A 13,253-nucleotide genomic window follows, 5' to 3' on the forward strand; every position below is an offset into this window, starting at 1 on the left:
TATTATTGCAACTAATTGACAAATTGCCCTACATCAACATAATAAAAACTGAATTGATCAGTGTTTTATTAGTAGCCATGATAAAAAATCATGGGCACACATGGGTACTTGAGCAGGCCGGATTCGAACCCACAACCTCCTGATCTCCGGACAGGCGTCATTTTCACTAGACCACCGAATAAGTATTAGAACCAACACTTGCTGCTTTAAAGGTCTACTGTAATAAAAATTCTGTAATACTAATGCAGGAATTTCAGAAGATAAATTTTAGGTTAACCTCGTTCACTGCTGGATGTACATGTACAGACTATGTACACATGCAGTAAGCCTGGCTAGACTCCTCAATGTGGCATGTGATCAGTGGCCTTGATGCTAGTATTATACAATCACAGTTTATTAGGCTACTCTCCTTTGTTTCAGTCCAGCATAGTATGTATAACACTAGATTTGATTGTTTTCACCATGATATAGCTCAATTAAGTGTTAAAATTTGCTTACGTTGGTGGAAACTTGTGTTTATAGTCGGTAACTTGCGTTACATACCGGTAACTCGCGTTACATGGTAACTCGCGTTACACTTTTCATTGACATTTTTTAATGTGATGACAGTGTTTATTCAAGTCAACATCCTGTGTACAGTATCAGGGTGTGATGAATTTAGAAAATTATGATTCCCAACAAATTACCTCCACTGCTTCCTTCAGAATGAAAAATATTCTTTGTTTCGGTAACTCGCGTTACATGGCTCAAGGGCTGAACTTTCAGGTGGTGATAAAAATTTTTTGAAGGTGGCATAGAAATTTTCTCATGGGAGACTGAAGTAGAACCAATTTGCTTCTTTAAAATGATTTAACTGAAGTGCTAGCAGGATTTTTCTTTTAAAAAAATGTATATCAAGTTAAGCATGCATTTTAGCAATTTGGATGACTGAAAAATTGTCTTGAACATTTGTAGCTGTTTCTCAGGAAATATTTGACCGATTGATATAATTCTTTGAGTTTCTTCAACTTCAATATATGGGTAATACATAATGAGTAATTCTTTTGCAATATAATAAACTTGAAATTTTAGTGCCATGTCCACATTCCCATGGAATTGCCCACATGTATCTTTATTCCTGAACAATCAATCATTAGCTATGTTTGCTGTTAGTAGAATATGAACACATTACCGTTCCAACACACCTAGCCTACAAAGGTTATTGTACACACAGCATCTGACACCAAAGATATCGCCACACGTTGGATTGCACTGTTGACTTTGCCCACACGTGGGTGCATTATTCAAAAGGAACTAACACACACACGTCAACAGACATCCTTGTTCACAAACACTAAAATGCAGTTTAATACTGTAGTTTCACGGTTATTAACACAGTTATCATCATGTCTATAAACTTCTCCATGAAAAGAAAAATTGAAGGACTCAGGACATGGATACTTTTTTTTTCACACAAAACTAGAAGGAGTTACGTGTACATGATCCCTACAGTTTGGTAGCTCTTAAAGAATGAACAAATTTATCTATAACTTGGGAATTCCCTTTTCCTAGAAGAATTAAGATAGTGGAAATTCCACGATGATTACGTTTGGCACTACAAATAATGACAGGCATAGAATGCTTTTCACCTGAACTTAACAAGTTACAGGAAAAATGCTAAAAATGTATGAAGAATACAATGTAATACATGCTGTAAATTGTCTTTGGCAATTTTAACATGAAATTCATTATTGGGAAGGACAAATAATTAGTAGAAGGCATTGTATTCCAGTGAATGTGCACTTGAAGAAATTGATATTGGTACAATTACACTGGGGGGGGGGGGGGTTGAAACTGAAGGAAAAGGAACAAGATACAATCAAACCTGTCTATAACAGCCACCCAAGGAAGATGATACAGTGGTCATTATCAGTCAGTCCGCAGCACCCGATAATTCGCTCATATTTATTCAACTCGTATGCAAGCCCGCTTTAGGCTTGCATACGTAATGAGCTGCGTAAGGGGATTTTGTGCTTGGGCTTTCGGCTACAAAAATACACCTTATGTTCACAAATTTGGTATCAAATTCAAGGAAAATATGTAAACTATCGTCACACGTTACTCAAATTATTGTAAATGAAAAATATCATAGCGTAATTTGAGCTTGAAAAATGATGAAAAAAGTAATTCGTGCAGTACATTTTCAAGACGTCAAAAAAAATACCAAATTCACCTTGCGTCTCAATGAAAATGCTTTATTTGGTAGTCCATCTCCTAATCTTTGTATCCATGTAAATATCTTGACAATTTGTTGCTTAATCCGGTCAGGAACCAGTAAAGTATACATCGATGTCAGTGCTGATCAGCTTGAAACCGTGCAATCTCAAGAGTAAGCTCTCTCATTGGACAGCGCCTGCACTCAGCGCTTGCATTACGTCATTACGCTGCTACATAACGGTTTCATGCCACTTGCGGTTTCTTGGCACGCGTGTAGTTCAAGCGCTGAACGCACGCACTGTCCAATGAGAGAGCTCTTTCGCACCACTGTACACTTTGTGCGGAGCATATTTCTGGCTTAGGAGTGAATTTTACAGACATTTCAAAACGGAAAAACTAGTATAAATCATGCTTGCGTCTCCTTGACTCCAATATATGATGAGTATCTAAGTTTCCTCTCTACAAAAAAGCCAAAATCAGAAACAACAGTTTCTTAATCCGGTCAGGAACCAAAAAAGAACTTTAGATGACAAAATCTTCCGTGAAAAGCAGGTAAAATTTACGCAAATTCAACTGATTATATAGTCATGATAAGATTCGATGTTATAGGCAAATTTAGTATCAAAATAAAGATCAAAGTCTGGAAAACAATTTACCGTGACTTGTAGCCATGACAAATGTATGTGTACAAGTCGCTACACTGTGAAAACCATAGCCCTATCAAAGTCTCGCAAAATCTCGCACGACGAGACACCTTTCGAACGCAAAGATCGTCAACGAGAGTGCTGAATAAATCTTGCCGGATCGGCTCATTAGCATACGTGCTGCGGACTGACTGTTATAGACGAGGTCTTAAACATTTTTTTTTTGGGGGGGGGGGATTTTCATTAGCAGCCGCATACAGCAAGTAGCCACTGTTTAAAGACAGGTTTGATCGCACTTTGTCCTGGACACCCAATATCAACTTTGCAATATACTGCATACATTTTTTTTTTCCCTGCAGCCCCATTTTGGGGTGGATAAAGTTATCATTCTTGATGAAAAGTCAAAACACATGAGATAACTCAGTGTGTATACACATGTACATGTACATTGTAGTGTTCAGTCACAGGGAGTATAAATATGTACCCCATACTACAGGCCCATTGGGAAAAATTAAACAAACAATAGTAATAAATCCAAAGCATGAAAATGTTTTTGTTGTACAATTACACTGGCTGCAAAACCCATCAAAAAATGATCTACATAGTACACTGTATGTCAGGAATTGTACAGCAACGAGAAAAAAGAGCAAACATTAGAGTTGCAAAATTCACCCTTTTTTTAAAGAAAATTTTGTTCGCTTGTCTGTTTTCCCCCAAGGTTACACACACCAGAGTTGTCTTTGATGGGCAGTTTCCAATGAGAATTCAAAATGTGGAGAAAGAATACAATGATGTACGTGTCCTGTTGAGAGCACTGCCCTATCACTCAATGTCTTGGTCAGTCCTTGCAAATGTAGTTTTATTACCCTTATTTCTTGGGGGAAAAAATAAAGTCTACCGTACCGCACAAAATTGAATAGCATCATAGGCAGGATGATGACCAGAACATGATTAGTTCATAATTACATTGTACATTGTACATCTCTGTTGATTCTGATCACATGACAGCATCATTTCAAGCAACAAATGTTTGATCTCCGTAAAGTCCAGAGTACTGTACAATTGTACATAGAAGATACATTTTACAATGAAATCAAACAGATTTTACAGCACATCACACTGACTTCCAAGGTCTGACCACAACCACGCAGACCTCTCCCTACACAACAATTTGGAGCAATTTTGTCGACTCAAGGTGGGTAATTTGCCCGTTCTATACCTTTCCACATATAATTTGCATACACTTTACTAGGGTTTGCAAATCTACTAAATGACCAACATGCAGATATAACTTTATTTCTTATAATATTGGAAAGGTCTCCAAAATTGTATTTAATGTTACTTTGATGCTGATAGGCAAGTTGAAGAGAAGCAATTTACTACAGACCCTCTGGATACCCTCATTGCCAATTTTGATGTAAATACAGTTGGCCTATATTGTATTACACGTACAGTGTGTGTACATCATCGTGGGCGTGATGGAAAACAAGTCTCCACGTTGCAGCTACATAAAACCCAGACAGCATCATAAACACAAACAGAAGCCTACACAAAGGGAAAGATTGGAGGTAACCTTACAAGGACTTGCAAACTCGCTCAGGTAGAAACACAAAAGTACATGTGGACTGATCGGCTATTGTTGGCCCACGGACTTTGGATGGTTGGCTGTCTACAAAGGTTGCCGGTTATTCAGAGTGGCCCAGCTGTTGCTCACGTCAGCCACTTAACCTTCAATGGTTCATAGGGCAAAGAAATGTCCATGCAAAATGTGCAGGTGCTATATTTTGTGCCCTGATGTGTATATATCTATACATATGATAAGTTGTATGATACACGAACAGTGTATAAAGATGATGTATGAGCTCTTGATAGTTGCAGGCCACTCCTGCACCATGGTAAAGCACGTATCAGAGACACATTAAGTGTTATACAATGTGTAGTCAATTGGAAGACAATGACTTGTTTTGCCTTTAGAAGCAGCCACCCAGTAAGCAAATTATGTAAATTATTCAAATCAGCAATGTATATTTGTTAACACACTACCAGTTGAAGGTTGATTTGCACAATGAAAGGTGTGATCAGAGAGTGATTGTAGAGTTAAAGAGAAGAGTCAGAGAGTAAACAATCCAAGGCCCTACCACATCCCCGCTGTGCCCATGCACTGAGCCATAGTTCATATCATCATGTTAATTCCCCACACTTGTGAAGTCCATCTGAGCAGAAGGACAAATCCACTCAGGTGTAACAGTGCAGCAGCTCCCAGATGAAAGTCCATTCACAACACTGCTATTCAAAAGGATTAATGGGATTACGCAATACTCATTGACTGTGAGTTTTCATTCAGGACATCTGTGCGGATCAACAAAGGAAGCGTGCCACTGGAGGCTCAGACCAGAAACAAAGCACAGTGCAGTGCAAGAGTCAGTACAAGATTCATTTTACTGATTCAAGCTATTGTACGGATCAAATATACACTGTACTTTCATGCAATGGATGTCTGCTGTTCTTGATTTTCTGATTATCTGTTTCACCTTTAGAAGATGTCAAGCTACCACTACCAGGACTAAATTCCAGGACTAAATCTGTACAACACAAATCATGCACCATAAAATAGAAGAAAAATAAACAAAGTCACACTCACAGTGCAGCGTACAGTGGTTACCACATCATACACGTAAACACCACAAATTTCAGCAGATGATCCGTATACGCAGTGTAGACTCTATGCACATTTGTACAGGGAGTAGTGAGCCAGTAGCTACCAGTAATTTTTAACTTAGAGTCTATACTCAATAGTATGAAAAACCTGATAATAAACATGATCAACAGCAAACCAATGATACCATAAAATTATAAATGCACATATAGAAAAGCATTACAATGTATGTGCATTTCACATGTATTGACGTTGTCAATAGGGCCTAGAGGGTAGGGCCCTACGGGTGTTGGTTTCAAAATACGGCACAACTGAGCGCGTCAAAATAACAACCCACACGTTCGAAGCAGTTATCTTTGTTTGGAGCATGTAGGCCCCTACTGCAAATCACAATTTTCAATGCGCACCTGTGAGTCAAGAGTATTTTCTTTACATTTGTGGGTAAAAATCAAAATTTAAGGCAAACTGTGCTGTGGGATATTTTAAGTATCTATTATAGGGTGTCGTGCCGATGTGTTGGACACCCAACTATCAGACCATACTTTGAACTACATTGTAGTTTATATATGTGTGCTGTCTTCATGGTCTTGGTACATTGAACTCAAATGAACTTTACTAACTTAGCTAGTACTGTATTGTATAGATATGAAGTGCCATGCGGGATTATGAACAGTATTCAGTAACAGTAACACTTCAATTAGTTTCTTCTCTAGTTTCGACTTGAGGAGGTTATTTAGATCTACTAACCTTCATATCATTCACAACTGTTTGGAACAGTCCTCCAAGAACACTGCAGTCTCTTTCACTACCTTCCATGGTGACAATGCTATCCAGTCACAAAACCACGGAAAAATAATAATCCCTTCAGGGTAGTCCACACGGCTGTGTGATCCGACTGATACACTGCTGGTCTGAAACCTATTGTTTGCCCGAAGCGTTGTTGGGAGTACGAATCGCCGCGGCACGTCGTGAGAAACCTTCCGAGCGGGGATGGATCGGCACGGGCCGAACCAGGACGGCGCCGGATGACGTCCAAAGGGACCTCTCCTCCACGACTGTGTGGGCTGCTGGATATACTCACTACACTGCGGTGATAATTAGATGGGATTTCCAGTAAGTACGTTACTTTTCAAAATTTATGTTGCCTACACTCCATGGAATTTGCCATTTATAGCCGAAGACCGCGAATTCCAGTAATTGCAATATCACTTGCATGGGTTTTGAAACGCACTAGAGTCCCTCACCGGGTTCACTAGCGCTGTGGTGAACCGTAAAGACACGATAGGCTCTGGCATTATTACTACATGCATTGCTATGCTGGATGTGCAGTGTTTGCCCGGTGCTCTGCCCGGCTAACTAGCCATGCAGTAGGCCTACCCAACAGCTGTTCGAACATGCCGCACTGTACTGTGCGTGGTACGTACGGTAACGTGCACGGCGGAGACTGCGCGCGCGATCTCAACCGGTGCATTCGTCATGCGCTTATTATGCAAAATGCTCAATAAAGCAGGGAGGTTGGAACACTAATGTCTCCCTGGATAAAAAGTTTGCTATTTCGCAACTTTTCATCTGATCCGGATTGTTACTAACAAATTGCCAAGGGTAATCATGATACTATGTATGGGGTTACCGTCATTTATATATGATTTTTTTAATGCTTTCATAATGTTCCCTTTTCTTCTGATTACGTTATGTCGTTTCTAGAGAGAGAGAGAAAAAAAAAAAAAGGATACTGAAGACCACTGATAACTACTCCTGCTCCCTATCGCGTTAACAAACCATTGCTAACATCCATATGAGAGGAACATTCATTAAATGATCTTACTTTCTGGACATGGCAATGGGGAGAACAGAAACACAAAGTAGAAAAAAAAAAAACTCTCTCTAAAAAAACCCGAGTGAAAATATTCACTCTTAAAGGAGTGAATACAAAAAAGAGTGAATTTAGAGTGAAATTGGAGTGAATTTTGAGTGAAAATGTTCATTTTCACTCGTTTTAGAGTGACCTCAGGGATCACTCCAAAATTTTCGAGTGATCCTTGAGGTCACTCCAAAATGAGTTAAAATGAATATTTTCACTCCAAATTCACTCCAAATTCACTCTGAATTCACTCCTGACTCGAGGGGGGGGGGGGGGGCAATAAATTTGGTGTCATTTTTTTTTTTTTTTTTTTTTTTTTTTTTTTTTTTTTTTGGTCTCTGCGGTGTGGTTGCTGCGCTTCTTGAGGGATTCCACTAAAATTATTCTGTGGCTTTAATATGTTTGTATATATTAGTGAGTTGTTATATTACATGTCTTAACTTGCCTTTCAGGGGTCTTTAGTTATACAAGCTTGCTTTTTTAAGACCCCTCCACTTTACATCTATAATGCATCTACATGCATTGTCAATTATATTCAAATATTCTGCAAATTGTTTTTATCGCATATATTCAACAATGTATTCCTTGTTACATATTATTGTTTTTATGTAATTTTTTTGTATTGTGGAAACTTTGAATAAACTTGAAACTTGAACTTGAAACTTGAAACTTCCGAGGTATCGAACACGGGAGCACGTGCACGTTCGTGCACGTTCTTTACAGCGCGTTGTCTGGAATGACTAGTAACTGATCAGTGGGAATCAGTGGGAATGCTGAGGGATGATTGTTCCAATCCACGTGGGATTCATTTAAGAGTATTATTGTTGTGTGAAAATTATTTGATTCAGAATGGTCTCATATTCAAGTAATGTGCAGTTTAATGTTTCCAGGTTAGCATGCCTGTACAGTGACGGGGCATTAAACTGCACTGTGATTACTTGAATATGAGAACGTTCTGAACTAAATGATTTTCAACAATAAATATATAATATACTCTAAAATGAATCCCACAAGAACTGGAACAATCATCCCCCAGCATTCTCACTGATTCCCTCTGATCAGTTACTATAGCCATCCCCCTTAACGCAGTCAGACTGGAGGGGGGGGGGGGAAGGGAGGGGGGGGGGACTAGTGTTTCGGGTTTCCGGTCAGGTCCATGGTCTCTGCATGCCAGACCAAGCGACATGAAATGGTAAATTCGTCGTCATGGCATGGGATCCATGCGTGAATGGTTTGAAGGTTTACAAACTTTGCTCTGCAATATCTGGCCAGGATGAACAAAGATATAGTGGGACTGCTTCACGTTAAATCAAAAGGAGTTCTCGACACAAAACAGATTGTGTATTTCGAATTCAGAGGCAAAATGTCCCTTAATGTGCATTTCGGTTAGGCACATTACACGACTGAAATACATGCTCTTCATGTTGTGTAGTCCTTGGTAATTAAAGTAATGTGCACACATTACTTTTTAACCTAGATTTACCTTGATTTTGGGCATAAAATGTTCAGAACTTAATGTTTGCCCCTCTGTCCGGTGATAACCATCGTCATGATAGGACTATAAATTACAACATTTTTGGGGGAATGAATGATTATTGTAATTAAAGGAATATACCCTCCATATACAGAGTAGTGATTAATAAAAATGTCTCATCGTCTGTAGTTCTGTCAGACGGTCTAGCTTTGGAGCAAAATGCCTCGTATCCAGCTTGCAAGCAGGCCCTTTATACTATTGACCCTGATTGACTCTGATGCGCAGGCGCGCCGGAAGCAGTTTTGGATTGGGGGGGCAAACATTGAGGGGGGCTCAAGATTAGACCATGCATATGTTACACAATACACACACACACACACACACACACACACACATCTATTATTTATATAGCCTATATATGTATATATATATATATATATATACTATATATATATATATATACATATATATATATATATATACACTTGTATATATATATATATAAGTAAAGTGGCGTAGGGTGGGTCGAAACATGAGGGAACCATAAAGTCATTTTGACGGTCTGTATGCTTGTGCGTGTGTGCGTGAGCAATAATGGGACTACTATACATTACGGAATGTGATACATTCAACAACTCAGTCATTGAGGAACATTGTAAGTTTTCCTTACATGGATTATGGAATGACGGTGTGAAGCGATCGACAAATTATATACTGTCAGCAACATAAGGTGAATGGCATAACAATGAAATGCGAGCGAGCGAAGCGAGCGAGCTTGAAAATTTTGATATTCTACAGTTCCAAAACTGGAGTTTTAATTGTAGCTACATATTTCGCTTTGAAATAAATGGGGGCGCATCGGGCGCAACTGCTGGCAATTATTGGCAGCAACATTAGGAGAATGGCATAACGATTCAATGCGAGCGAGCAAAGCGAGCGAGCTTGAGCATTTTGACATTTTACAGTCCAAAAACTCCCGTTTATAGCTATATCTTTCGCTTTGGAAATTAAGGGGGAGGGGGCATCGGACGCAACTGCTGGCAATTACTGGCAGCAACATTAGGAGAGTAGCATAACGATTCAATGCGAGCGAGCGAAGCGAGCGAGCTTGAAAATTTTGACATTTCACAGTCCCAAAACTCCCGTTTGTAGCTATATTTATCTTTCGCTTTGGAAATTAAGGGGTGGGGGCATCGGGCGCAACTACTGGCAATTACTGTCAGCAACATTACGAAAATGGCATAACGATTCAATGCGAGCGAGCGAAGCAAGCGAGCTTGAAAATTTTGACATTCTAGAGTACAACAACTGCCGTTGTAGCTATGTTTTTCGCTTTAGAAATTTAGGGGGAGGCGCACCGGGCTCAACTGCTGGATGCGAGCGAACGAAGCGAGCGAGCTTGAAAATTGTGACATTTTACAGTCCAAAAGCTGCCGTTTGTAACCATATTTTTCCCCTTTTATTCATATATATATATATATATATATATTCATTTATTTTTATTATCATTATTATTATTATTATTTTTTTTTTTTTAGGGGGGGGGCTTATTGGGGGGGCAAAAATGCGTTTTGCCCCCCCACTTTTTGGATTGGGGGGGCGGCCGCCCCCCCTGCCCCCCCACTTCCGGCGCCTATGCTGATGCGTCTGGAGACTGAAGACCATCAGATATAATGTTGTTAGTATATAAGACCACAGTCTTAAATGACTGTTGGCAACCAACGCAGAATCATTTTCTTTTGCTGTGGTGGAGTCAGAATAGTGAATAAAGCTAATGCTCTGTATGAAATAAATCTATGACGATGATCGCTAGCACACAAAATATGCACAGGGGACGAAACTGCGGACGAGTTGTCAGCAAATTCCCGAACACCAGAGGGCAGCATTCAGGAAAGGTCCGTGCGCTCTTTTCGAAAAAGTCGATAAGGAAAAGAGCTACAGCAAGTGATAACGTTGGAAGAAAGGAGGGGGGGGGGGGGCAGAGTACAACGCTGCAAACACTAGCAAAAACTAATGGTCTCGAAGTCAATTCTGCTAAAACACCTGAAGTCTTCAGTCTTACTTTATCAGCGAAAATTGATTGACTGATTTACAGACAAGGACTTGATCATCTTGATACTAGTGGTAAATGACATAGCAAAATCCGCAAAAACAATGTTCTCCTCACTTCGCACCCTGCAAAATATCAACTGCAATTGCCTCGCAAAACTACCTCGTATAGGTAATAATACTTATTAATTCATACCCCCGACAGAAATACAAGTTCTGCTTAAAGGGGATATATAGTTCCCATATGCCTGCAGAACTGTAATTTCTGATTTAAAAAATATATATTAAGGTATGAAATAACACTACACTGTAGTGTACTTCACAATCAGTCGGGAGCGAACGTCAATGCGAACTATAAACAAAAAAGGTTCGCCGGAAGTACGCGATTCTTACAGCATACCGAGTTGTGGTTGCTACGTGTTTTATTTTTTTCTTTTTTCTTTATGCCAGTCCATTAGCGATAATAGACAAAAGAATCAGGCCATTAATAGCAGTATCATCCACCGATCCATCCACCGATCCCAATGTGGTGGAAGATGAATTTTGAGCCCATCTGAGAACTACTAGTATATGTCTTGGCTTTATCATTGTCCTCGAATTCTAATGTGAGAAAGAGGGAAAGTTTTCATAGACATGCACCCGATAGTCACACGCGCTATTGATCACAGTCAAAACATTCTTGAAGCCAACGCGCATACCCTGTAATGATCATTTACGTCATAACACATTCATGCGCGTATTTTCTGTTGGCCTGGATACCACTCGTATCAGTATAGTAGCGATGTTGATTTTGAGGATTATTATTCTCTCAGTGTCAGAGGTTATAGCTTATGATCTCTTATAGACTCTGAATTGATCATCTTCTTGGATATCAAATATGTCGAACTTATCACCACGAGGTGCTGAAAACAATCATCCTGGTCATTCTGATCACCGTCGGTGAGTGGATGCAGAAGTAATGCATAGCTCATAAAACATACAATGATTTTCAAGGATTTTCAAGACTCGGGATCGTATGAGATCTAAGCGTAAATGGCCCTATACATACCGGAATGCTTATTCAAAATATTTTACCATGCCATTAGCCTGTTAGAGGAATAACGCATTTCGTCATGAGACATGAAGATTAATCTTCTCATAGAAAAAAAACAAACAAACAAAAAACCGTGAATCGTGACTAAGATCTTCCCCTATAGCTTTCCACTTAATTTCATGATATTTGCTGGCTTTATTTTCATGCTTTGTTTTAGAAACCACCCTGCGGTGTCAGACGGGAGATCAACGCATGATGACCAGACTGAAGTGAGGCAAGAGCGGCGTCTCTTTCCGACAGGGAAACGGATCACCTGTGCGACTCTTCCCCATTCGAGCGACAGCAGCGATGATGCAGATGACAATGATGACGCCAACGACGTCGACGTCACATTCTTCGCCAATGCACGATGCCGCCTGATGCGCGTCGCCGGGAAGCTTGGCCAGATCCTCCGTGGCCTCACATTTGCTTACCGCGCCAAGTACGGCGCGATCCCTGCAGTGGGTAATGGTTGCATCTTCGACCAACTCCTTGACGAAAAAGTAGCGGAAGTCTCCTGCGATGACTGTCAGTGGGAGGAGATGCTACTCCTCAACACTCTGGACATCCTCGACGCCAAGACTAGCGCTCTTTCCAAAGCTGCGACTTGCTACAGAAAGGCAGTGTACGCCTCGGATTTAGATTCGGAGGACGATGTGACTGATGATGTAGCGAGGAAGGGCACTTCCCTTTCGCAAATCACTTTCTTTGGCAACGGTGAGGATATGCCAGACCAGTCGCAACACAAGCAGTCGGCCATAAATGCTATCACAGCGTCTGGTGTCAGACATGGCTTCGTGCGTGCCTTTGTACTGTTATGTGCAATGCTCATCAGATTTGTCCTTAAGCCAATCTGCAAACACGTCATGATAAATCACGAGATTGGAAAGTTCATGGACAGTGCTTTCGTCGAAAGAGACAGGACACTTCAGGAAAGACTGAAAGGTGACAACTGGTTAATGGTAAAAGATCGTTTTCATAAACCTGGTATAATACAGCGCTGCTTTAATTTCAGTAAGTCCGATTCCCGCGCCACCGAATTAAGCACCCAGTCACACAAACGGTCTCTTCACTTAGCGGATTTCTTTCGGTACAGGAACATGGCTGAATCACTTGGAAGAGACACTATCGGTATTTGTTCTCATTTCATCAAGCGACTAGTGATGCTCGAGAAAGAGATAAGTCACTTCCAGAAAAACCTCAGTAGTGTCAACGACCGTCCACCTAAGAGGTGCAAACCATACAGTGACAGGGGTGAACTATTCCGACGTGTGACAATCAAGGGACAAGCGACGCAGGAG

General features: G+C 40.3%; 2 protein-coding genes across 2 annotated transcripts in view; one reads left to right on the plus strand and one right to left on the minus strand.

Moving 5' to 3' along the window:
• The window catches only part of LOC140232810 (uncharacterized), a 132,107-nt gene extending 125,492 nt beyond the window's left edge, over positions 1-6,615 (minus strand). The window contains exon 1 of the mRNA XM_072312926.1: positions 6,244-6,615. Within this exon, the coding sequence (XP_072169027.1) occupies positions 6,244-6,312 (69 nt within the window). The 5' untranslated portion in view covers positions 6,313-6,615. The remainder of the gene's footprint in view (positions 1-6,243) is intronic.
• Positions 1-13,253, plus strand: part of LOC140232785 (proteasome subunit alpha type-7-like) — a 93,001-nt gene that overhangs the window by 61,657 nt on the left and 18,091 nt on the right. The gene's annotated exons all lie outside the window — the stretch shown is intronic.

Source organism: Diadema setosum, chromosome 9 (assembly GCF_964275005.1).
Source record: "Diadema setosum chromosome 9, eeDiaSeto1, whole genome shotgun sequence".
Taxonomy (NCBI): Eukaryota; Metazoa; Echinodermata; class Echinoidea; order Diadematoida; family Diadematidae; genus Diadema; species Diadema setosum.